The 27,723-nt window shown below is 40.7% G+C and overlaps 1 protein-coding gene across 1 annotated transcript; it reads left to right on the forward strand.

Annotated features, from left to right (window-relative positions):
• The first annotated feature begins 177 nt into the window (after positions 1–177).
• On the forward strand, positions 178–27,723 carry Gbs-76A (Glycogen binding subunit 76A). The gene is made up of 2 exons (XM_083143426.1): positions 178–526; positions 23,352–27,723. The coding sequence occupies exon 2, from the start codon at positions 23,365–23,367 to the stop codon at positions 25,078–25,080; it is 1,716 nt and encodes a 571-aa protein (XP_082999552.1). The 5' UTR covers positions 178–526; positions 23,352–23,364; the 3' UTR covers positions 25,081–27,723.

The raw sequence follows: 27,723 nt of genomic DNA on the forward strand, positions 1-27,723 counted from the left end.
AATCCATGCTTATAAAAGAAACAATGTTGGAATAAAAGGGGGTATTTTAACATTAACTTACAGAGAATCTTTTGGAAAATTTTCAGCTTTTTAATGTTGGATTGGCAACGCTGCTTCGATAAAACGAAGTTTCCAAATACAAACGCAAGAGGACAGCAGCTGTTTCTAGCAGTAGGGGTCGAAGCAGCCGGTAGTGCTACGTGCGACCGGGCGCGTTTTGTGCTTGCTTTTCGGCAACAGGGGAGTGGCACAAGTGTCAGTGGGAAAATGTTAAGCACAACATAAAGTGTTCTTGTCTAACAGGAACATAAACTCTTGCACGATACACGATCGTAGCTGTCAAGACCCCGAACCGAGCCCAGTTCACTTTTAACTTTAGAGTCGTCTGCTACAACGACCTTGCTACGTCCTTGTACTTTGAATCGTTTCGTGTGTGGGACGTTCGGGGTTTGAACCAAGGTACAGAGGAGACCTGAATCAGAAGAGTGCAAGAGGACATAAGCAGGACCAGCACACTTAATAAAAGGTACGTCCAAAGTAGCTAAAATGTTGGGAATTTGTATAAATAGAAACGTAATATTTATATTCTGGGTCAAACTTTGTTTTCCAATTTCTCCTTGCTATCGTATCGTTATATCTGGTGCGGTTTGATTTCACAAGGAGAAAACTGTCTACTGATAAACGAGATGCAAGTTACAAAGAGTAAGATTGTTTCAAATCAATTCTCAGTCTTAATTTTTGGCACCGGTTGATGCCAAGTGAAACTTGGCCGGGAATTCATGCAACGATTGCTTTACGAATGCAGTGGCAATGTGTCCACGACCCTAGAATAGCTTTTAACCTTTGACCTTTACGAGTCCTGATCGATAGCCACAGCTGACACTCGCATTCTGTGACAACCTCCGCCAGAAAATACTAACCACCCCTTTAGGAACAATATTAGCCTGAACACGGTAAGTAGGCATTGGGGTATCGAAATCAGGCAAGTATAGGAATACATTTCGGGGTACCGAACCAAGTCTCATAGTAATAATAATAACTACAATAAGTGATTAAATTAAAATAATCACATTAAATTAAATTAATGGCATTAATTAAATATGTAAATTCATTAATAATGTATTTTTATTATTACGTGAATAGGTAAAAGACGGTATAATAATACAGATATAACAGCATTATCTAGCTTAGACCCGGTGGAGGCACGTAGTGGTTCGGATACCACTTTAAACTGTAGGTCCAGTCCCAAATAGCATAAATTGGGCTTAAAACACCAACACAATCAATCAATCTAGCTTAGGTGTAGTTAATGTAGCAAAATATTGTATAAAAACAAATGTCCTGGCTAAGAAATTATTGTCAAACAGAGAAAGGATTGGATATTTATTGAATAACAAAAAAAGGATGTTAGATCCAGTCAAGTTGATTAATATTTTATGCATATTATTACAAGTAGCAGTGTGCATAAATCTTCTTTGATGCCGCCCTTCACAACCTTATGTTCCCAATATAATCCTTGCCTTACAATAAGTTCGGCAGAAATAAATAACTTTGGATTTCTCAACAGATATTACCGGCCTCAGATTTCATATCGTTTCGTCACACACACACACGTATATATGCATTTATGTGTGTCTGAACGTGTTGAGTGGTCGACTCACCACCTCGCTGCAGAAGTTCCGGATTTGTGTCTTCCTGCATCAATTTCATTGAGTCATCTCTCATCGTCGCGATGAACCAAAAGGGATAGAAAAGCGACGCTAAATACCAAATATAAAATCAGTTATGTTACAAACTTCAGGCATTTAGAGAGTCGCAGTCATTACAAGTATTAAACCAAAAGCTGGCGTGTTTTCCTCGACTGCCACGGAGGAAAGCTGTCCGCCCCCTTTGCTGTTATCACTATAAACAATAGGCTATATCAGTTAACTAATTCGTTTATCCGTATTTAAGGGGAAATATATTAGATTATTACTACATATACTGTATATTTTGGATTGCTCCTCTCTTTTCGTTATTTTACGTCACTTTTATACTTTATTGTTTTATTAATTTTGTTTATTTTACTTCGCTTTTCTGCCACTTTTGGCTAATGACGAGGATGAGTGATGACATGATGGATTTGATGAAAGGACACTCGTAGGCAACACGCACAGCGCATTGCAGGGAAGCGAACATTTAAGGAGCTGGGTGTCCCTTTTTTATTGCCGGTGATCGTACAATGCAATCGAACGGTGGTTATCAATTTGCTTGGTGGGACGAACAGATCATATTTTTGACATTAAAGTAACTATGCTACTGATAGTTAAAGCAGCATTTTTCTTACAGTTTCTGTGCAATGAAATATGAAACCAAACACTGTTGATTAAATATAACTACCCTTGAAATACTGTCCCAGATTTATAGCTGCTACAAGTGAACCATTTTGTGTCACGCCTGGGACAGATAGAACGCTGCCTCTTCACTTAATAAGACATTTATTTAAAAAAAAATTAAGTCAAAAAGTTAAAATATACTAACAAATGTAAAATACCTTCTTAATTATCTTATACTTAATTATGTATAATACTTGAATTTTTATCCAAATGACGGTAGAATAAAGTTACAGTAAAGTAAAATTGCATTTAATTTTAAAAATTGAGATTAACTTTGTCATGGAATGTGCCTTACGAATCTTTCCCTGCAATCCATACACTTTTTTTAAAAAAAAAATTGAGTTGATTTCTCTTGGAAGGGACACATTTTAGAATCCACTAGCAGCTTCTTGCTCGCCTGTTCGCAGGAAGTGCGTAAGGGCAGACGTGGACCGAACGAGATTAGGCTCCTACGCATGTTTGTGGGACGCAGCACCTGACGTGCCGAGAATGATCAACTCCACTAACCGTGCGGCCGTCGAGTTGAGAATGGCGGTGGAGGGGAGAGGCAACGACCCAGGCAGAGGACGCTTGCTTCATTTTCACACGCACACATTTGTTGTTTTAGGCAGGAGGGGAGTTGCTTGTTTCAGTCGCTTTTCTACCTCAAGTTAACAGTGAACGGATGAAATCAATGTCGGATCTACAAAACTTGACCCCACGCAAAATATCACCAAACTACCCCTGTACCTTCCTACCTTTACACACACATACATATATAATGTATGTGTGTGTGTATAATTCTTGATCTCATGTTGACAAAGTCACATACAGAGCCTAGAGGGTGATTAAAAAGTCCCTTAAGGGACTTTTGATTGATTGATTGATTTGCTTTATTTTACTTCGCTTCTTGTGCCACTTTTGGCTAATTTGCGAAGATGGGGATGAGTGATGATATGATGAAATTGATGAATGGACAGTCACAAACATCCATGCCCAGCCCGGGATTTGAACCCGGAACCCCTTAACACCCCTTATAAAAAGTAAAGGAGTTAGGCTGGGTACAATTAGTCATGATAGAAACGGGTTAGGCCTAGGGGGAACCACATTGGTGTGTTCCAAGCGGACGTCCGCCATATTGAATTCAACTCTAATCTTTAAATGGGAAGGCAGTGATATATGACACTGTTTTCTCACACCTGGAGAATGATACATCTGTTACGATCATGCAGTCGTAACTTCTTCCTGATTAAAGATAGGTTGAAGAAGCCTTCACCACTGCATTTGTCATGAAATTCTAGCCTGATTTGATCCTAGTCTGACTGCCACGCGGGAAACCCGGGGTGGGTGAATTAAGGTCGGAATTTTTCTGGCTCTGTCCCCCCATAAAGCGGCTCTAGGACCCACCCAACCTAAAATAAAATGGTACCCGGAGAGGGGGGTAAAGGCGGCCGCAGCGTGGTGCTGATCACATCACCTCCAAGATGGTCGACATCGAAAATATGTGGGACCCACACACCCTAAATGTGCCTTCATGGCACGGGGCTATATGCACAGGGAACTTTAACTTTGCCCGTATATGTTGTATTCGTTCCTGTAGCCCTGAGTAACCACGTTTATTTTTACATACGCATATACGGAACCCTCTACTATGCCAATGGCTGAGGGCTACTTGTCTCCGCCCCTCTCCCCCTCCCTGGTCACGTCCTCGCCTTGTATTCAAGGGGTCCCGGGTTCGATATCCGGTCGAGGCACAAGTTGTTCGGATCCCATTTTAAACTGTAGGTTCCAAAGCGTTTATAGTTCCTTAAAGGGGGAGGGGGAAATATTTTTCTGTTCGGTTGCCACAAACTCGCAAAAAATTAATGACTTTATTCTGAATATATATATAACCATGGATTGGGGCTCAATTGCCACTAATGAATTCACCGCAACTACTATAAACAAAAAATCACGCTATGAAAGTATCTATAAATAATAACTTGGTCCATTTGCTATGTCTGAAGACGCCACTTAGTAAAGTGAATTCCATTTAGGTAAATCTTCGAATATCACACCAATGCCTCGAACGAGAACTTTGGACTCGGTCTCCTCTAGCCAATATCTCTCTCTCTCCCCTCCAAAAACTTACACGCGCACAATGTTGGTAACTGGGAAACACCAGCGATGTAGATAGCGTTAGACACTTTATTTACAATCGAGGTTTTGAGAGGTGTAAAAAAAAAAACTGTTTTGAAAACAGAAGGAAACAAAGTATTTTAAAAGTTACATGAAGTGTAACCTTAAAAAAATCATTTGGATTTGCGAAAACTCATTTCCACGCCACTAATAACAAATAATTTTTCAAGTAGGATGTATGTGCAAGGAAAGGTTTCGCAGACTTTGTGTTGAAGCCACAAAGTCAAGGTTCGAATTCCACCGGATGGGTCGGCACCTTTGAACGTTAGACTGCACACTGGATACCTTTTCTAGGTTACTGGAAGGGATGCTCCACCGTTAACCTTCTCCCGATGCCCGAGATCTCGGCTCACTTTCTAATCTGTTTCGTCATCAAGATTATGCTAAGAAAACGTACATCAAGAAACCCAAAGTAGAAATACAATGTCTGGAACGTGCTAACCTTTAAAACAATGGCCGAGCATTAAAGTAGCATCTCGAAGTTCACTCGTCCAAGTGTAACTCGTTCGTATCACGTGGTCACACACAAGAACCCGGGCAGACGCATCGCAGGGTAACATGTGGACAACATGCGTGCTACGGCCTCCTTATAAGGCGCGAGTTTTGTCGACGCAGGATCGTTTGTCTCCAACCCGTCCCGCGACTTATGTAAATCCCTTCTAATTTAAGTCTGGCCGGACCGTTTGCATTTAAAAAGCCTCGGAACAGGTTCGAATCTGGCCGCAGCTGGATTTTTGTCCGCTGGAACGTCGGCCATGAACTCTGGCGACTCCCTCATATGAAGTCGTCGGAAACGCGTATTTTCCCAACATCCCTGGCTAAAAATCTTGCATGGAAGCTCGGTGCGAGCCTAAGCTGTGACGTTGCAGAGAAAGCTCCTCCCACTCATCTTCTGCGCAGGCGCACGGGGTTTAAACTTCCCACTGCTCATATTTCTGCGCAATAGGCCACAATCTAAAAGCAACGTGGATTCCCTGGCTAGCTTTGCGAGTAATGCCTGAATCACACGAGGCTAGATCTCCTGCTGGATTTTCCAGTTGGACTTGGGCTAGTTGTGTGGTAGTGATTCAGACGTTACTTGTTATCGTTCTTGTCGGTATACTTTCGTTCCCACAAGACATTGCGCAGAGCACACAAGGTAAAAAGATGGACACGCGATTTCAAGAACGTTGTTGCACATTAACTACTGCTGTTGTTAAAAATTACAATTAAAAGAATAGTATGGGCTAAAAAATGGCTCAAAAGAATATATGGTAATCAATGCGTACTGAACAAGCTATTTAATGAACTCGGGTAGTATTAGGAATTCACATGTGAGATTCGCAAGATTCATTCATAAAAAAAATATATTCTTGAACTAAATATGTCAAACATGTAATACGCTGGTAATAATAAGTATTTTCATTATCAGCTAATCACATATGTCGTGTACAAATCTTACCGCTTTGGATAAATTCATATAACGTAGTTGCAAAAATGTTTATTTTATTCTATTTCTTCTATTCTTCAATTATATAAATTTGTAATATTCCACTTTATGTATACTTATAAACAAATAGCATAACTGTATATTAATTCATGTAGGGCAAAAAACTGTTTTTGTAAATCAGTGTAAAGTAAATTGTAAGCTTAAGTGTAACCCTACTTTAATAATATTAAATATTAATGAACACGAATGCATATTATCTTTTTTCATGTTCAAAAAGGCACGGTCTCTGTACCACCCATAATGTTTTATTTCGTGTGAGCCAGCGACGCTTCCAGCAGGTCCTTTGCGGGAGATGCTTTGCTGGAAACTGCAAGTGGCAGCTTCCGGCTCATCCGTTCATCCTGACGTCATTCAGGCTAAAAATAAATCTACCAAATAGTTCCAGGGGAAAGAGGGAAGGATCATCCGTCGTGTGTCGACTCGAGTGTTCTTGCAAGGGTTCGTGAAATTCCTTTGCTCTGTTGTTGCTCCTGTGCTTCGTTTTGTGCCTTGCACTCCAGTTGAAGCGAACCGAACGATCTTTTTCTCTGTTCGTGAGTTGCCAGTCGATCAACCGAAGAAAAGAATAGGTAATGGCGCTTTTTATCGCCTCTGAAGTGCTCTCAGAGGAATGTATATCTTTCGGTTCGATTCGCCGTGAACAGTGGAAGAGCATTGACAAGAGCGCATGCCACCGCACATTATAGCCTTGGAAACATATACACGAGACTCAGCAGCCACGAACGAGATACCTATCGGTTACAGGAAGCTATTATTTTTGTTACATCCTTAATAAATCCAATCCAAATTTGAATAAAATCAAATCACTATTTTTATTGCTTTACAACGTTACCTTATTACACCAAGTATAACGTTTCAAAATATTAACACATTTTGTGCCTTCGCACTGGTAGCATTGTCGCTTTGTAATTAGTGTTGCCCACGGGACGAGACGGGACAGGCTTTTAAAAATTCGAGACGAGACGAGATTGATCATTTGTCCCGAGACAAACGAATATTTTCGAGACGAGACAGCATTTCACAGGATTTCCACGAGACGAGACAGGCCAAAGTCTCGTCTCGTGGGCAACACTATTTGTAATGAGTGTCTCGGGGTCGAACCCGGCGAAGGCACATAGTGGCTCGGATTCTACTTTAAACTGTAGGTCCAGTCCCAATTAGCCTTACTCTTCATTTTTCAGAAATACAGCATACGCCTACCATAAATTTTGGATTCATACACACATGTATTGTTATGTACTACAATTCAACACATAAATCAATTTTGGAATCGGGGCATGGACTTTTAAAAAACGAATTTACCCGGTCGCGAGTTCGCGAAGGTTCGAACCACCATTGTAGAGTATCTCCACCATTGCTGCGTGTCGAAGAATGTTCTGTTTTAAAAACACCAAGGAATGACAGGTGCCAGAAATAGAGGCGAATCTACGATCACGCCACACAAATATTTCTCGTTGCCACGCCAAGCCTTTCCAATATTCTTCCAACTAAAAAAGAATTCTGCCGTTTTGAAAGTTCACTTTATCCACAGAAGGCTAATCTACCTTCAAGATTCCTTGGGAACGGTCCACCATAGAGAATAGAACCAGGGATCTCTCATTTTAAGATTTTAATTATTACGCTCTCTGCGTGGTTGTCGCGACAGAAATTATAATAGTTTCTTTCAAATTAGAAGAAGACTAAAGCTTATTATTTTGACAGTCAACAACAGAAACACATTTAATTTTTATTTCACCAGAGCAAAAAAATGAAGAAAGAAAATGAGTTAGTTGGAAAAAGTGAGGGTCAGAATTTCAGGTTTTCGTTCCACTTAATCTAAACAATAAATGGTTTCACGAGTTTGTAAGATTTACAAATGTCAGAGGTCAAAAATATTTAAAAAAACAAAACATTTCTAAACTTTTACCTTGACTTTGAAATACTTTTCTTGAATGAGGTGTGCACAAGTTAATACCAGAATACAGAATAGAAGAACTCTACACCTCAGCAGATTAATGGCGTGATGGGGAAAGAACACCCAAGTACATGCTGGATTTCTCTCTGTATACTTCCTCCTCTCTTGGTTATTTTATTCTTAACCTTCCTGTTTCTCACCTTATTTGTTCCTTTCTCTCTGTGTTGCTTCTTCCATTTCTTATTTTCACTTTATGCGCCGACCTCCGTGGCGAAGTGGTTAGCAGAGCGCGGTATGCCGTCATTGGTTCCGGGTTCGAATTCCGGCCTGGGCATGGATGTTCTATAGGATTGTCCCTTCATAATTTAATCAATCATCAATCACCTCATCTTCGAAATTAGTCAGAACTGGCGGAAGAGGGAAGTAAAATGAAAACCAAATCAATCAATCAATGATTTTCCTGTATCTTAAAACATTGCTGTTTTACCATGTCACACAACTTTCAACACACGCGATTTTGACTCCCCATAGAATATTGTCTGCGGGCGCCCAGGAAGAGAACCAAACCTGTCACATCAAAGGTGTCAATTTGCTGGGCAAATGAGTGGCTGGGAGAGACACTACTTGGTCTGTCTCCCCTGCGGAACAGAGTTCAAGAGCATGGCATTCTTGAGATAGACAGTTTCTGTCTTGTCTGTCCCGACAATTCCTCGCTGGTTCCCGAAATTAGTGAAAGGGATTTCGTTGAACGACCTTCTCTGAAAAACTAAATATGCTGACCAAGGCAGTAATTTATTTTATTAAAAACATAAACTAAACGTAACGTTTCAACCTTCTAGCAAGGTCTTCTTCAGACTCTGTATCAAGTACACGACTTTTGTACTTGATACAGAGTCTGAAGAAGACCTTGCTAGAAGGTTGAAACGTTACGTTTAGTTTATGTTTTTAATAAAATAAATTACTGCCTTGGTCAGCATATTTAGTTTTTTCATAATCATAGAAACAAGACCTTCTCTGGTGCAAAGGTTTCTCCTGCTGTTTGTAATAGGTGTGTAAACAACGGACAACCCCTCTCGCTGCACAGTCTGATAGGGCCGTTATTGTTAGTTCGCTGGGTCGAAAATGATACGTAATACGCAAGATAACCTTCGCCCGACACCAGCACGTTTTCATTCAACACGTACAGTGCTTCTGAGGTGAGTTTTCTTAGGGTCATTCAAATTCCGATCTCCCTTCCTCTGGGACCGTAAGGGATGATGTTTTCGGAAGGTACAGTATCTTAGTGTCGGCCGACCTCCATATCGAGACGAGATGTCTCGTTTTAGGCCTTGTCTCGAGTTGCAGTTGTTTGTCTCGATCTCGTCTCTAGTTATGAAGACGCTCTTGTTCTCGAATCTCGGAATAGTATAAATAAAACACTTTTCTGTTTGACGCTCCGAACCTTCCTAGAAACTAAACTTTATACCGAATATGCAACCACGGTAAGTGATCACCCATTCCAACTGCCATGCTTCTGAATATATTATTATGCCTAATATTTTTCAAGACTCATGTGTTCTGTCTTTTAACACCAAGTTTAATAGGTGTTAATACTCCATCTTTGGCAATAACATCAAAACCGTATCCTCTCATAAAGACCTAGGCATTGTTTTCGACCAAAAACTCACATATGAAGAACATGTTACAGGCAAGACAAAAAGGCTATGCGTCTCTTAGATTTACTGTATCGTTTCACCGAAATTAGTGACATCTCAGCCCTCACGTTGTACTTCAAATCATTCATCTCGCCAATAATAGAATACTGCTCTCCCGTCTGGTCCATGGAATGTCCCACTCAGCTAATCCAGAATCGATTCTGTTCTTAATTTTTTCCTGGCTATAGTTCGTTACGGGGTTCCCTCATTACGCAATTTTCCAACACCACATCTCCTGGCCTTTCTAAATCTACAGACTCCCTCAGCGCCGTTTACTGAATGATTTTAGGTATCTTTACAAAATTGTGAATGGCAAAATCCGTTGCAACTAGCTCCTCCAGGAATTCCACTTTCGAGTGCCTATGCGCTCAACACGCAACACAAATCTATTTTACACAATAAAGCCTAGACTGGAAATTCAAAAGAGATCGCTCTTCCACAGACTTCCCATTCAATATAACGACCTCCCATCAAGCGCTGATGTATTTTCCACAGAGTACGCCTTTGGGTCATCCATCAGAACATATGTTACTAAATAATATTTAATTGTGCTATCTTGACTTAATATTTTGTCTTATTTTGTTATTTTTATTTTTTGTTCTTTTTTGTTCTTTTCATTGTTACTGATTTCAGTATAAAATGGCTACGTGCTGTATCTGAAATTTTCTCAATAAATAAATAAATATTTTCAAAGTTTAATTATGTTCATGATAGGCTAATCGGAACTGAACCTAATATAGATCCGAACCACTGTGCAATATGCCTCAAAAGGGGATCGAAGCAGAGTCCCCTTGTTTTCCTATAAGTTACATACCTTAATCATCATGTGTGATCGTTCAGTTTACCGTGTTAATGGGAGAAATTATCATATCTGCATACGCCTATTCTACCCCTGGAAAACAATACTCTAATATGTAGTCCATGGAAGTCAGCGTGGCTCTGTTTACAGTACCATACATTGTTTACATATAGCAGCGCAATCGTAGCTTTGAATTGATTCTCGATCAGGTGAGGTACCCAAGTTAAATTCGCCCCCCCCCCCCCAACTGTAACTTCTGAATCCGCCACTGCGTTGATTACAAGGCGACAACGTTACCGCTACACAATTCAATATCGTCAGATATTAATCCATGCATTGGTATCATATAATTGATATACTGTTACTATCAAACCTTTTACCTCAATCGTCATAATAAAAGATGCAGTGTGAGAACAAGGACTGCTGTGCACAAGAGAAGAGGCATCTGTTCGCGTCTCCTTTGTCAGCTTCCGGTCGTCTTATTTTAAGAATGGCCGAGGGCCAGGTAGGGCATCCACACCTGTGCCTGCCCGACTGGTGACTCTTCTTGTTTGCGGATGATGGCAATAAGCGTAGAGAGAAATATGGCCAAGGTCGCCTATTCGTGCGTTTGAGAGGCAGCCAGAGATTTATGCGTCTCCTGTAGGTCAGGGGTTCGCAACTTCTCCTGTGGGGCTCACTAGTCTGGTCGACACATGCAAATATTCTTCTTGGTTCGTATAATAAATATTACAATAATTTTAATGCAAAACTTATGAAGATGTCTGAACTTAAGATTATCATACACTCTAAAAAATTTGCAACCGAGATGCCACCACAAGTGATGGTAACAGGACACCCCTTTGTGTAATGCGGAATTGGTGTTGTTTAACACCATTTTTGGTGTCAATTACACCATTTGTCGTTACACCACATTAAGTATGCAGGCCTTAACCCTCGAGTAGGTGTTGTGCTACAACATTTAGGGTCTTAAACAGCAATTTTTTTAAAGTGTATAAGCAGTTTTACAAACAAATGAACATATTAAGAACTCAAACATTTGCCAACGGTCAACAGAGGCCTAAACTTAAAATATTTATGAACCAGGCTTGATATTTGACCCTAAATATATATTAATATTGACATTTGTATAATAGTGTATATGTCAATCGAGATATCTTTGCTGGAATATTCTTTCCAACGACTCCATCAAACAAATGAATTCTGAAGCGAATCTCTTGTAGATTTCAGAAAAAAGTACTTTACAGCACATCCTGTAAAGAGTGATTTTTTATTGAATTAGACGAAATTGTCTAATTCTTCCGTTTACTTAGGTATAAAATATTAGTTACGAATGATAGATTGTTTTAAGTCTACTTTATGCACAGAAGGCTAATCGGGAGTGGACGTACAGTTTAAAGTGGGATCCGAAACACTATAGGCCTACAACGGGGATCGGAACCGGGACTCCTTGATTACAAGACGAGGACGTTACAACTATGCCATCGGGGAACCCACAATATTAATTTCGATGTCCCGAGCAAGCAGACACGATTATGCACAGGGCATTAATGTGAGTGGCTGGAAGAGGGGAGGCATCTTGTGGCCTGTCTACCCTGCGGAAATGGAGTGACAAGCTTTGCTATTTCCTGGCTTCCAAGAGTTGTCAATTTTAATGTAGAACCTTTTAAAGAGAAGGCAGCTCCATCCTTGCCTCCCCTGAGAATACACCTAACCATGACGCCGTGCGAGGGCCCTTGATAGAAGCAATATAGCGTCGAGCAAGATAGTGGATCACGCACCTTACCCGTGTCGGATCTGTTGTTCCACATTCGTTGTGTACGTGTTTGTTCGGTGAGAGGTAGAAGTGACCGTCCTTGGCTGCTCTCGAAACGCGGCACCCCGGGCGCTTCAACCAGAGGATATTTTACTTCTCGGACTGGGTGCATGATGCCGCGAAGACTCTCTTATGGTAAAGTAGCCTTGTAATCAAGGGGTCCCGCATTCGATACCCGGTGGAGCAACATCGCACAGTGGTTCGGATCTAACTTTTAAAAAAACTGTAGGTCGAGTCCCGATTAGCCTTTCCCTACATAAAGTTTACTTAAAGTAACTGACTTTATGATCCTGCAAAGCTAGGAGTCTTGTACTTGAATCTGAAACAAATCTGATCACTGAAATAAATTAATGAATGACTCACTTCCTCCCTTTTAAGTTTTGGCCTCAGTGTTCGGAATCTCGTAAAAGCCCATGAATTCCTCAACAATATTAAAATTTTCATTCACAGTTCGAATGCAGAATGTCAATTGTTCGCATTTAGGGTCTCCCCATGGCGCAGTGGTAGCGTCATTGCCTTGTAATCAAGGGGTCCCGGGTTCGATACCCGGTGGAGGCACAAGTGGTTCGGATCCCACTTTAAACTGTAGGTCCAGTCTCGATTAGCCTTACTGTGCATAAAGTGGACTCAAAACACCAAACCAATTGTTCGCATTCCCGACTTTTAATATCTGCTACCAAGGAGCGCAAAATAGTTCTCCCTAATATATCAACGATATCGTTCTGAATGTCATGTGAGAGCCATTTGTAGCCCGAACGTCCCACATCCACTCCCCTAGTTCATGCACATCGTCTTTTGAAACTCTTTAGTAAAAATGATAACAATACTCATAATTATATACTTACATTAGTATATAGTAATAAGTCGTGTGTTTTGCTGTCTCTGGTCATACTCCCCACAAAGTTTATATCTAGAACATTTCAAATGTGTATTTAAAGTTAAGTTCATGTGGCACAATTCAGAGTAAACTTTATAAGAGAAGCAAAATAATACATTAGACCCTCTTAAGTAAATTATTTGGGGGGGGGGGGCTCTGTCCCACATCGTTAACATTGGGTTGGCTCGAGTTCACCCAAGCCCCATGAAGTCGGCGCCTATGTTCATCAGTTATGGGAATAACCTACAGTTTTCATCATCATCATTGTTGTTGTTGTTATTATTATTATTGTTGTTGTGGGCGAGCACGTTAAGGTTTTGCCGATATTATTCCCGGCCTCCAATAGCATAAAAGCGCGGGCAAATTTGAAAAATATGCTTGTCTGATTGGCTGTTATGCAACGCGAGGCGTCCACAGACCACCCTCTTTTGTCCTCACCTCACACACTCGATACCATCCCACTCATTCAAAGAGAGCCACGCGGTGTGGAAGAGGAGACGATGTGTTTCCAGGAATGTGTGGATAAATTTCCCTTTCGGCGACCTTTGGGAAGGCTTGAAGGACGCTGCGATACGTAAACAGAGACCATCCGTGTTTACGCAGCCTCGTCTCTTGTGCGAGCGATGAACCTGCCCGCCCGAGTAATTATAGATTGACCAAGGACACCTACGCTCCGGTTTTCGGGGAAGCAAACTGCGTTTTTGCTTTCCTATTTTAAAAATGTTACGTCGCGTTTCGACTATTAATCGCGGTGATGAGGATGGCTGGGACAAAGCAACGCCCTTGCAGTTGTCTGGAGCGAGTGGGCAGGTTAATCAACGTTTGTCAAAGTTTCTGTGCACATAAGCTAATCGATACTGGACCTACAGTTTAAAGTGGGATCCGAACCGCTGTGCAATGTGCCTGTAACGTGTCGGCTAATAACGCTCTCGAGCCTTGTATTACGATCGAGTAATCATGATAGTAGGTATAAAGCGACCACAAGGAAAAGAAACCTTCGCCGAAAAGTGTCCGCGCAGCTTTCCCTTCTTCCGTTCAGCTCAGGCCATATGGAAGCATGCTCCACTCTGCCCCTTCCCTCCACGCGGGAGTACGATGCACGGGAGCCGCGGGTCTGCGCAGGTTTCTTTGCTTGTGGTTCCACTATAGTTATGAGCTGCAATGCCCCGACTGTGGAAATACAGTGTGTTCGTTATGGCTCTGGGCCGAGATAGCGCGTGACTTGGCGCAGATGCCGGCATTTTCGTCCCGTAACGTCTCGCTTGTTTACGCACATACCTTTAGCACGCAGACAATTATATTTACATTGCATAATGAGTACTAACCTGTGTTATAAGAGTTGTTCAAAGTTGTTCACGCGCTATCTCGGCCCAGAGCCAGAACGAACGCATTGTATAAAGGAGCTTTCAGACTGAAGCGTCACGTGTATTGTGGAAACCAACCTTCAGAAATAAATGCAACCTTTCATACCGAAGCTTCGGTCTTCAGTAGGATTTTAACGGTAGAATTGTACAGTCAGGGACACTTCTGGGTTGTAATGATCCCATTAAATGTCAATGGGTTTGTTACAACCCAGAAATACCCGTGACTACATTTTACGGTAACTTTTAACACTGTAGTCCCGAGATGGGGATATCTCCGGTAGAAAAATTAGAAATGACTGACAGGTCGCTTCGTCATTTCTAAGCATTGTACGTACGTTGTCGTGAGCAGATAGACAAACAAGATGGAATCGAAACGGAAAGTCCAACGATCGCGATGGATGCTTCAAGTGATCTCCAAGCGACCCGAATTGCTTCGACCTTCATCTGTCCTGTCTTCGTTTTGTTCCGTTGCTCCTTTTGCTAATTGCGCTGCTCCTTTAACGGCGACTCCATCTGAAAGCCTGTTTGTCAGTTAGCAGCCTGCTTGTTTACGCTGTCAGCGATTCGTCGTTGCACACGATGTTCAATCTCGAACCCACTGGTGCCCAACCTGGAACCCGCGACCAGTTCTTGCAGCGTTCCACCGTACGGATTTTAAGGTGCAGGACCTTTCCAAAAATATAGCTTCCGTACCGAGCGTTTGAGATATGTATTTTTGGACATGAAATCAAGTAACATGAAGTCACTTTGTTGTACCTTTGCGTGAGTTTAGCACATTTAATATGTTTTTTACTCTTCTTGAGCAGCTACATAACATCCTATAGTCTCATTTTTTAGAGCAGAACGAGAGCTATAAAATTGTATAATATAATCGTTGCAGCCCCAATGGTTTTCAAGATAATGTAGCAAAACCCGCGAGAGAAAACACGAACTTCAGCAAAACCTATTCGGCAGAACCACAGTTCTCACTGCGGTCCGCGCGCTTTATATACAGAAGGTGCAGAAAAAGAGCATTGAATAAAGGCATTTTATCAGCACCTATCCATGGTGCGAAATCACTGCATATTGGTGGGGGAAGGAGCAGATAAACTGGCGCGCTCACACACACACACACACACACACACACACACACACACACACACTATATATATACACAGGGTGTCATTTTAATGGCGCCCACGGACCACAGATTCGTATAGAGGACATCAAAACAAACAACTTTTCCCAGTAACATTTTTCTCGTTGGTGCGTCGATTCGACGCTACAGCCGTTCAAAAAAGACCGTTTTGCTGCCTGGATGCTGGCAACCCAACACAACATTTGATCGTACCTGTGACGTCATATCCTCCGGCGAAACAGCGCGCGGCAGGGTTGCAAAGAACACACAAATGTTGTGAAAAATGACAAACTACCAACCACATTATTAGCTGTAAAACGAAGCGAGAAACGCGTCCAGCAGACCGAACATCATAGCCTACCAGCCAGAAGATCAGCAGTCATCTCAGGGGAAGGGGAAATGAAACCAACGATATGAGAAATGGTAAAAAACGTATTCAAAATGAAATGTCAATGTCGGATTTTGTCTCAGCCTACATCTAAAATATCAAGAACTATAAATTTTATTGGACTTACAGCTTACACGTGGCTGTTTACGCCCAACTACATGTTAAATATTTGCAAATCTCGTTGCAAGGTTGATATCTACAGGTTTGTGTCCAGATGCCATGCGGTACTTTTGTGCTGATAACGGAAGTATCCGAGGTTCACGTTGTTACATTACGACTAAAACACGTACAACCACAGTAACAATCTAATGATGAATCAGTACCGAATATACTGCCCTGTTCACAGATGCAAACTATTACATGTGTATCCGGTGCATAGATAAACACATAGTTGTCTTAGAGCTTGTAGTATTACTACTACTTATATCCCTGTATTTTCAATCATTTTTGCCACTTGCCTCATAATGCTCTGAATATACATTATATTATCTGTTGCTTACGTTTGGAATTTTGAGTTCTTTCATTTCTGTTTTGTCATCTGTTCAGTGTGTCACAGACAATTAGTATCAGAAGGACGAAGTGGATAGACTAAAGCCCCTATCACACGGAACTGGATTTCTATTTGGAATGCTCTAGTTGACGCTGGACTGGCTACCCATTTGCTTGTTTTCGCCTCACACGGTACTTGTTATACCGTACTTGTCGATAGTCTTTCGTTCCCATAATGGCGGCCGCGCGAGATGTAAACAACGTATCACTTCACACTTTTAAAATACGATAACTATTCAACCGAGAGGAATATCGCATCGCATTAAATGGTTTTAGGTAGAGAAGAACGGCGCTGTTAAAATACGTACTTTACAACGTTTACTATACACGTATGGAAGAATATTTTAGCTTTTTCAATTGTAAACATGCCTTTCGTGTTGTATGCACTCGGAAGCCACAGACAAAAAAAAGGCTACTTTACAAACTCACAGAATATCTTCACATGGCCAAACTTTGCTCTGATTGGCTGTTCCACAGAATCTAGTCGAAGAAGTTAGTAGCAATTAGAACATGTTCTATTCCTCAAAACCAGTCAAGCAGTCAGCCAGGCGGCCATGATTACTACCCAGAAAGTCAGTTCATCGCCAACTAGGGCATTCCAACTAGAAATCCAGTTCCGTGTGATAGGGGCTTTAATTGTAGATGCCAACTTGGTAACTTGAGTTGCAAATATTTAACATGTAAGCTGAGACAAAATTCGATATGACCACTTCAACTTGTATTATATTTTCTTTCTACCATTTTTCGTATCGTTTGTTTACTTCCTGTTAGGTTACAGAACGTGTTTTCTCGTTTTGTGTTACGGTACATAATGTGGCTGATTGTAGCTATGTCATTTTTCACAGAGTATGTGTGTTCCTGGCAACCCTGGAACGCATCGCTTCACGACGGGATATGACGTCACAAATGCAATCAAATGTTGTGTGTGGTTGCCAGCATTCAGGCGGCAAAACGGGCTTTTTTGAACGACTGTAGCGCCGAAATGACGCACCAACGAGAAAAATGTTACTGAGAAAAGTTGTTTGTTTTGATGTCCTCTATACGTTTCCGTGGTCCGTGGGCGCCATTAAAATGACACCCTGTATAAATGTGGAGACTCGATCCACAAAACGAGTGAATACCAGCACAACTATTTTTCATTATTTCTTTTGCATTTTATGCAGTTAGTATTGTCTGGTATGCATTTTGATATTAACTTTTGCACGTCTCGTTCAAGAAAAGGCTTTAAATTATAGGGGAATTTTTTTTCATAAAGTTTGTTATGTGACCTCTCACCTACAACTGTAATTCTTAGAATTTTGAAAACTGGAACCATTTGTTCTTTGGATGAAATGGTAGAATATAACCTTGTTGCTGTATTTTTCATCCAATGTTTTCGATCCAATGCAGTTTTACTTTGATTATTCTGTTCGAATACTAATTAAATGAACTTTTTTTCTGTTCTTAACAATAAGAATAACAACTTTCGGCTTTCTTGTATCTTTAAATGAAGGATGTCAATTTCCAGGGGGGTCGACCAAGGTATACTTCAAGGAAGTATACTACAATCATACAAATACATACAAAAATATATAAATATATTAATGAGACAAGGATGTATCAAAATCTAATTTCTATGTTCTGGGGATTGTATGACTAGGGAGAGGGGCAAAAGTTAAGACATTAAGAAGATAATAGTTGGGTTCAGTGTCCTTAGAGATGTTCGTTGTATGTGTTTTCAACATTGTTCCAGTAAAGTATAGTCAATTTAAACAAGGCTTGCCTCTGTTGTTAGAACAAAAACTCTCCCCCCCGGAAAAGTTTGGTGGGGGGAATTTAGGACAAGATCGTTGGTGGGGGAATTCCCCCTGTCCCCCCCGGGATTTCGCATCCTGCACCTTTCTTTGCATATTTTTTAAAAACCTTTTTAAAACCTTTTTATCCCTTTCCCGACCATAATTTTGCACCTTAAAATCCTTTCATTTTTATTCTTATTTTGAAGCGGCTTTCACTCGTAACGACGCCCGTTTCTCTGTGTGAAAGAAGCGGCTCGTGCAATACGTAGTGTTAAATCCATGTCAACTTCCAGACATATATCCAATCGGTTTACTATATTTGGGAAGAATAAGAAAATGACAGGAAATTGATTCGTGCAATAGAAGCAGGGGAAAGACATCTAATGCCCCCTCTCATCAATGTTGTTACTTTTTATTTATTGATTTGGTTTATTTTACTTCGCTTTTCTGCCACTTCTGCCTAATCGTGAAAATACGGATAAGGGATGAAATGATAAAATTGATGAAGGAACATTAACGAAGAACATCTTGGACCCCTGGCGTCGTAGCGCGCTCTCTAACCACTCCGCCAGGGAAGTCGGCAGTTACTTTTTTAAATGTTGGTATTGTTAGGAATTATTTATATGTGGCAAAGTTACTGTCCAGATACGAAATTTATTCCTTCTACAGTGGTGGGTTATTTCCTTCAGAGCCCAATTCCCTTGTTTTATTCCATACATCTTAATTGTAAATTTTAATGAGCATCGCCTCTGTGAGTGTATCATTCTGTTTGTCTCATCATTCATCGGTTCATCGCGTTTAACGTAAGGCGCAGAAAAGGGATCCAAAATAACCAATACATACATACAAACGTCCATATGTCAAACAAGTTACGAATAATGCAATAGTTGTTAAATCTAATAATTGAGCTAATAATGTATTAGTTCCAAACATCTATCTTCTTCTTGATATGAAAAAAAATAGCATGATATTTGCCAGTGGACACTAGTGCCGTGTAGATGAACTCTCCCAATCGGCGGTTATGTCAAGAATTATTCAATCCTTTCATAATTAAGTTCTGATATAATAATGGTGGCGAATTCGTGAAGCTACGATGGGACAAATTCTTTTATTCCCAAAAGAATATCCTTAAATATTAGATTATATACAAATTTAGCAAGTTACAGTACGTATTGCCAGTTACTTTCAAAAGTAATAAACAGGTTATTTTATACCATACTAACTAACTAACTAACTAACTCCCTAGCCTTCTTAAACCCGAAGGTTCATGGCTGCAGCAACACAGGCCTTCCATTTTTCCCTATCTTGAGCAAGTTCTATATACTCTTTTCCATCCCTACCGATTTCCCTTAGGTCCATCTCAACGTTGAACCTCCATCTTCGTCTTGGCCTTCCTACAGGTCTCTTACCATCAGGTTTCCCAACAAGAATCCTGTAAACTCCTCTTTCCTCTCCCATTCGTGCCACATGGCCTGCCCATCTAAGTCTTCTTGATTTAATTATTCTAATAATATCTGGACATGAATACAAATTATTTTATACCATACTTATAATATTATTTTTGACTACAAATAATTGTTACAGACGCTAACAAAATAACATTAAAATACATGAGTAAGAATCACGGCTTGACAGGTATCATTTCTAAGTAAGTTCGAGGTTTTAATTGCAGACGTGCCTAGTGTAGGAAATTTGGTTCGAAGGAAAGGATGTTGTGGCGAGGAGAAGAAAAACTTGCTGATTGAATGTTGATTTTTGAAGCTGGAGTGTGAAAAAGTCATGTAATCAACTTGTGTACCGTGACGGCAGCAGGGAATTACAAGTTGTTGGCTTGTTTCCATGTTAGGGTTCTTATCATGTGTGAGGTTCTTGCCATCAGAGCAATAAACATCATACGCAGCGTCTGAGGGCAGCACGTGGGCAGCGACTGATCGGCAACTGTCAGCGCAAGAAGCTGCTTATCTCTTGTAAATACTTTGACATGTTTGGGAATAAGGTTTTAACAGAAAGGCAGCAGGCACGTATCTAGAAGTATATTTCGGGCGGGGTCTCAATGTAACAATAATAATATTTGACTGCAAATTGTCCATGACTATTTTCATTAATTTTTCTCTTCCATCCTGTGTATTTTAAGCGATGGATCTTGATGTATGCTGGTGCAGAAGTTGTCAACTTACGTGTTTTGAGTTTTCTTTTAATTCTTGAAGCTCTTATTGGGTCAAATGAAGTGCACGAATATGGTGATGTACAAATAGGTGATAACAAAATTACAAAATTGAATACATAATTATAAAATACAATGGATCCTACAATTTTGTACATCATCATAAGTTCATATTGTAGCTTTCTACAAGTTCAGCTGCCGGCCCAGTGGCGGAGTGGTTAGCACATCGCGCTACGACGCCAGGGGTCCCGGGTTCGAATCCCGACCTGGGCATGGATGTTTGTGATTGTCCATTTATCAATTTCATCATACCATCACTCATCCCATCTTCGCAAATTAGCCAAAAGTGGCACAAAAAATTAAGTAAAATAAGGCAAATCAATCGATCAAGTTCACCTATTAAACCTCTGGCATTTTTTAAATATGTTAGAATTGAGATATTCCTCTGGTAATTTTATAAGATATATTATTAAAAACTTATTCACTATCTCTTTGGAAAGATAAAATCCTCTGTACAAAATTGATTTTCATTTTTCTTTCTTCTAAGGTAGACATATTCCACTGTGTTAACCATTCAACAGTTCATAGTAATTCTTTTTTAACTTGGTGCATAGTAACCTGATAAAAAGTTTTAAAAGTAATAATAATAATAATAATAAATTTATAATTAATAATTTAATAATATTAATAATTATACTATTATTAAAATAGGTCCATCAATAATTATTATTGTTGTTATTACATGAACAGGTAATAGGATAATGTAAGAATAGAGATATAACAACGCATATTCATTATCTAGCCACCAGACAAATTTATGTAAAAGAAATTAAAATGTCAAATCTATTGAATAGCAAGAAGGTTGTTTGGTCCAACTCATGAATAGTAAAGTCCCTGATCATTATTTTTGTGTATATTATTAGGAGTGGGATGAACAAAATCTGTCTCTGTAAATCGTCCATGACTATTTTCATTAATTGTTATCTTGCGTCGTACGTGTTTTTAGAACTGTATTTTTAGATTTGCTTGTCCAGAAATTGTCAGCAGGTTGTCTGGCGTTTGGTTTCAATTCTTGAAGCTCCAATTGTGTAAAAGAAAGAGGAAAAACATGGTGGTAAACATTTTGCATGGCAATACTTATGAATCCCACTTTACGCATATTTTCGCAAGCACTGTAAACGCAAAACAGTATAATAATCACAGTCTATCTTTACCTTTACGTAAATTCTGCGGAAATAAATAAATTTCATAATATACAACACTAAACGATCATTTTCCTTATTTAATTTTGGATTTGGTAAGCCTTTTTGGGGTTGTTTGAATAAGAGTTATTTGAATAAAAATACAGCCACATGCACTCGATTCGAACAATGATAGGCCATGGCCTGTGCATATTCCACCTTACATATATATAATAATATGCCACCGTTCATTACTTATTCATTCGATATGTTTGAGTAGCCTATGTTCATTCCGCGTTGCCTTTTGTTCCTTTGTAAAGATGTTTGTGACAGAAGCACTTCTACGTCCTTGCCGCGTGTTGGCAAGAGTCAACCTTCGAGTGAGACGGCTGCTCAAGACATACGGAAAAGCCCCTTTGAAGGTTATCGGTGACGGAAAGCGCACACCACGTTGGGACAGGAGGCCACTTCCCCATTCCATCCAAAGATTGTGGTTCCTAGGCGTTGTTGCAGTATACATTGGACAGTCCTTTACAGATTTGTTGACCAAATTGCCCACAATTGTGTCAAATTCACGAAGTTTTACGCATCGCGAGGTTCGGGAATTGAAAGAAGAACGTCAGTCAAACAGAAGAGACCCATTTCGACGCAGTCCGCGCCATTGCACTTCGCACGAACACCAAGAATGTGAAATAAACAAAATGAACAAAACTTGTTTAGATCGAAATATAGTCGAACTCGGTCATCTTCTTCCTGTTTTTAGGCTTCATCTATATTAATATATGTATATATGTATTTCTTTCCATATTTTTGAAATGTAAAAATTATTTACGTTTAACTAACCATGAACAATCATTATCAGATTAATCTTAATATTTAAGTGAAAATACGGTAGAATAGTAAATATTGTACTTTTGTAAGACCGTGTTTATACACCATTTAAATTAATAAAAAACTATCGTTACACTATTAAAATTTAGGGCAGCATAAAGCATCCATGTTCTTGAATATTCCTACTTTTGTAAGCAAATACTTTTCACAATTTCGGTCGTCTTATGCATGTGAAACTGAATTTGTAATACAGTACAATTGTAAGTAGTAAAGGTGGCTTTCAAGCATTTGGTGCATAATTTAGTTTTTGGTTTAGTAATATTTACGACGTTGAGTCAACTAAAAACCTTACCCTGTTTTTGCTTTTTCCTCGCAGATGTTTGAATGTACGTTTTCACAATATTCAATATTAATTCACACAAAAAAATTTCTAAGTTTTAGGCATCCAAACGGGGAAAAGATACTGTGTGCAAGTGGACCCGACATCTTTGAATTGACAAAAGTATGGTTTGTCGGTCTCCGTGGCGGAGTGGTTAGCATAACGCACTATGACGCCTGGGGTCCCGGGCTAGAATCCCCGTCTGGACATGGGTGTGCTTTGTGAGAGCCCCTTCATCAATTTCATCATGCTATTACTCATCCTTCTCTTCGCAATTAGCCAAAAGTGGCAGAAATGCGAGGTAAAATAAACCAAATCAATCAATCAACCAAAAGTGTGGTTTGTAGTTCACTTGACCAGTGAAGACGTCTTGTAACAACCGATATTCTATCATACATTTCTTGTTGGACTTCAGAGATTTTCTGTTGACTCGCCCTCGTAGATGCGTTTGTGTCTGCCATATTTAAAGAGATAGTGACTGACTGCCTCTCCATACTTGCAGGTGTTGCTGGTAGATGGCTACGGAGCGACAGGCATGCGGACTAGGCTCTTTTCTCCCCATGAGTTGCAGGCACAGGGCAGAGGCGTTCGCCCGTCGCCTACAGAACAGGCTCCGGTCCCTGGGCAACGGGGACTCGCCCGAGGAGACCAAGGAACTCGTCGGAGGCACGAACGGAGCCTACGACGCCTGGCGCCGCGACGACCACCCGGTGACCAGCCAGCCGCCGGAGCGAGGGACGCCGAAGTTCTCCACGTCCTCCGACAGCGACCTCTACTTCGACTTCGACCTGGAGATCGACAGTCCCGGAAGCCCGGTGGAGATCGGCAAGTTGCCGCTCAACTTCTGCGACGAATTCCACTCTCAGGATTCGAACCCGGAGTCAGGCTGCGTCTTTTCCTCCCCCGTGAGTAGCTGCACTCCGGATCTGGACAATCTAGCCTCTCGGCACGACGAGGATCTCGACAGCAACAGTTCCGACGGCCTGTACTTCGATCCCGAGAGCTCGCCCGGTGCGTTCGTCGTCGGGGCTCCCTGGGTGCGAGGTTTTCCCGAGGAATCGTCGCACGAGAAGAAACCAGAGAGGAACGGGGCCGCCGAAACGGACGTGGAGAGGACTGCGGCTCCGGAAGACGAGTGCGAGTGCGAAGTGGGAAAGATGGCTGTGAAAGAGGAATCTTGCGTGGAGAACGGCAGCTGCGGCACGGACGTTTCCACCGCAGAAATGGAAATGCTGCACGAACTCTGCGAAGAAATTTTGACGAAAGCCTTGTCGATCGCTTCCAGGAAGATGGAGAGTTTCGAGACGGAGATCTCCGGTTCTAAAGAAGAAGAAGAAGAGGAGGAGGACGACGACTCGGCGACGGTGACGGAAGAATCTCCTGCCTTGGCGACGGAAGGCGACGATTCCGAAGAAGGGACCGACCTCTGCTGCTCCACGCTGGCGGACAAATCGAGCGAAGACGAAGGTGGTCCATCCCTGTGCGAGACTCTCGACGGCGAAGCGGAGACGAGGCGTCGAGACTTCCTGGACGTCGACGACGAGTGTCCGCGCGTCCGCCGCTCGTCGTCTTTGAAGACGGGCAAGACTCCTCCCGGAACTCCAGGGAGGAAGAAGATAGTTCGGTTCGCCGACGTTCTCGGTCTCGACCTGGCGGACGTCCGCACTTTCCTCGACGAGATCCCTAGCGTCCCCAGCTCCGCCTTCTGGGACCTCCGAGACGCCGACAAGGACACGCTGTCCGGACGCGCCGACGTTTCCTGCACCAAGACGAGCCCTTACGTGCAGCGCTGCCTCGTCCCCATGTTCCAGCAGCCTGGAGGATCGCCCAACTTCATCGACAGAGTAAGAGGCAACAAAGTTTGTCTGGAGAACGCTTACCAAGGCGACGACCTCACCGTCTCCGGCACCGTGCGCGTCCTCAACGTAGACTTCAACAAGACGGTCCACGTTCGGTACACGCTGGACAACTGGCAGAGCTTTGCCGACCTCCAGGCGTCCTACTTGCCGAGTTCCTGCGACGGCTTCTCGGATAAATTCTCGTTCGTGCTGTATTGCCACACGCTGGACATCGGTCAGAAGGTCGAGTTTGCCTTAAGGTTCCAGGCGCAAGGGACCCAGTTCTGGGACAACAATAGTGGCCAGAATTACGTGTTCCAATGCTTAACGTCCGCTCCGACTTCGTACGTGCCTCTGGACAGTCCGGACGACCGATGGATGGCGTATTTCTAGCATCGGCTGTAAACCTTGTCTGGCATGATGGTAAATTGTAACCGTACTTACGGTTGCCACAAGTAGACTTCGTTCTAATCTAGTCGTATATATGTTTTCCTTTTAAAAAAGAACACACATCGTAAAACACAAATGTAGTTCTAAAACTCATTCTTGCCAAATATTTTTATTACTTTTATCTTTTTTAATCGAGCGTTAAGTTACAACAATACTCACTCATGTTTGTATACCTCCACTTTCTTCCTTGTGTTTTATGAGAGCGTTCAGATTGTAAAAATGAATCCAGAGCATACCTATTGTGTGGAATGCATAAGTATTACAAAGCAAGATGTTCATCACCGTGTTTATTCTCTTCTACGTAATGAAAGCTTCAATGAATTGGGAATAAACCCTTCAACAAGTTCAACAATGTCTGCTGCACCAGTATACGTAAAAACCCATTCCTTAAAATCATGCAGGAAGCAAGAGAAAATTTATAGAAAGTAATCATGGACAATTTGCGGGGCAATACTTGTGCATCCCACTGTACACACTCCTGCCACATACGCAAGAAGGTAAGTTACAATACTCCATATATGGTATGCATACAAAACCAATTACTTAATTACTTGTTAAGTATACTTGAGCAGCGATCATAGTTATTCGCTATTGTTAAAATTTTAAGTTGATGAAATTTAATGTCTGTCTTGTAACTTTGGAAATTGCAATAAGGACGTTAGTTGAATCTTCACATAAAGAGTAAATTGATTCATATATAATCCTGTGAAACGGTGTAAGCTTTGGAAATCTTTGGTGGGGGTGCTGGATACTTGAAACATATCGATCGAAGAGAGAAGTCTGATTCCATGTAAACAAATCTTTGTATACTTCAAATACACCAGCCTTGGATCAATGATTGCTCAGGCATAGAGAGTTTAATTTCCAGAGTGTGTTGTAGAATCGCTCTGGATATTATCGAACCTCTTTGTTGTTGATGTATATGTAATTTTAGTTTTCTAACAGAGTACTCACTTTATAACAATGCAATTTGTATAATATGTATTTACTTTTTAAAGTAATCACCGAATTCCACGTGCATAATTTTATGTGTAGAAATATTAAAGAGGGATATTTGGAAATTAAAATAATGAAGTTTGTGTTCTTGTTGGACACATCACATAGCATTATAAGGGTACATGGTCTAAGATGGTAGCAGAAATGTTGCAGTTTAACATAGCAATCTGCAGTGTTTACTTTTAACAAATATCCAAATAATTGAATCGACACACTACATTTTCTGTAGGTGCCATAACTATGTTTCAGGCTGTTTGAAAAGTATCGACACACATCAATAAAAGCTGTAGTACAAAGTTAAGAGCGTACAAGTAATATATACTAAACATTACATTTCCGGAATCCCATACTTGGTCGAGTTTTCAAGTCATTGCGGTATACTTGTAAGGAAAAAAGTAATTTCCTTCTCAGCGTAGCTTATGTAGCAGGAAATGCAAGGAGAAAGGGCTGAACTTATACTCTACATGGTTTTCCAATGTAGATGTGTGCCACACTACACTGTTTTCATAAGCTACATTCTTCCATTAAGGATGCCACCTACTTCCAAGAAAGAATCTTGCGAGATGCCATGAGGGTTGCATTTCCTTTATTAGATTGATACAAGTAAATTTGACGTCGAAGATTAAAGAGCTGCGCGAAATAGTAAAAACGCCGGCAGTAATAATAATAATAATATATGCAATATTTAATGAAAAGAAGTAATAAAGTAAATACCCCGCACACGAAAGAATAGATATTACTATAGTTTTTTTCTTGAAACTTATCTGATATAAAATTTCAGAAAATACAGTCACGATCTTAGTTCTCGAGCTAGAGATACCCTACTATATGGAACTGAGTGCTAAGCAGTAAATTCACAGAGCTTTGTAGTTTGAGATTAATTACAACTTTCTATTTAAGTAAAAACGCAAGGAAATATATTTTAGTAACGGCAAAATTATGTGCCATAGTTTGTATGATTCCAATTATTTATTATAACTTGCATTAAGGTTATTCAATACACGTAACACAGTGTCAATTTCCCTTCAGTATATTTTATCAACTGTGTTGTTAAATGTATATATTTTAAAGAATGGTAAATCGTTGTTAACTACCTCCATGACACCATTGTCCCAGCACTTGCATAATCTTCATGTAACATAATACAAATCGTCCACTGGTGTTATTTGATGGATTTTAGAATGTATTTTTTGATGACATTTTAGATGATATTCTACAGATTGCAGTATCACTGTTGAAAGGGTAGTGTATTTGGCAATATCTGTGAAGATCTTCCTGTACATATAGCATATTTATCAAATTCAATTCTTTGAAGTAAAAACCAATCGTGTTAAAGTTTGTGTGTAATATCGATTCCTCTATTTTTCTGTATATAGAACAGTGTATGGTTCCTAAGTGTAGATATAGAAGAGAATTCTGATTGAAGACTGAGGTATTCGTGACTGAATCGCAGTGTCAGTTTGCAACTATTTATGTTGCAGTGTCTTCCTGGGTTTACCTCGACATAAATTGAAGTGTGACTGACATTGAATTCCTGTACCTGAGTGCGCATTAAACTGTTACTTCATCACAATAAATAAAACATTCTTG

Source organism: Lepisma saccharinum, chromosome 22 (assembly GCF_977018435.1).
Source record: "Lepisma saccharinum chromosome 22, izLepSacc3.1, whole genome shotgun sequence".
Taxonomy (NCBI): Eukaryota; Metazoa; Arthropoda; class Insecta; order Zygentoma; family Lepismatidae; genus Lepisma; species Lepisma saccharinum.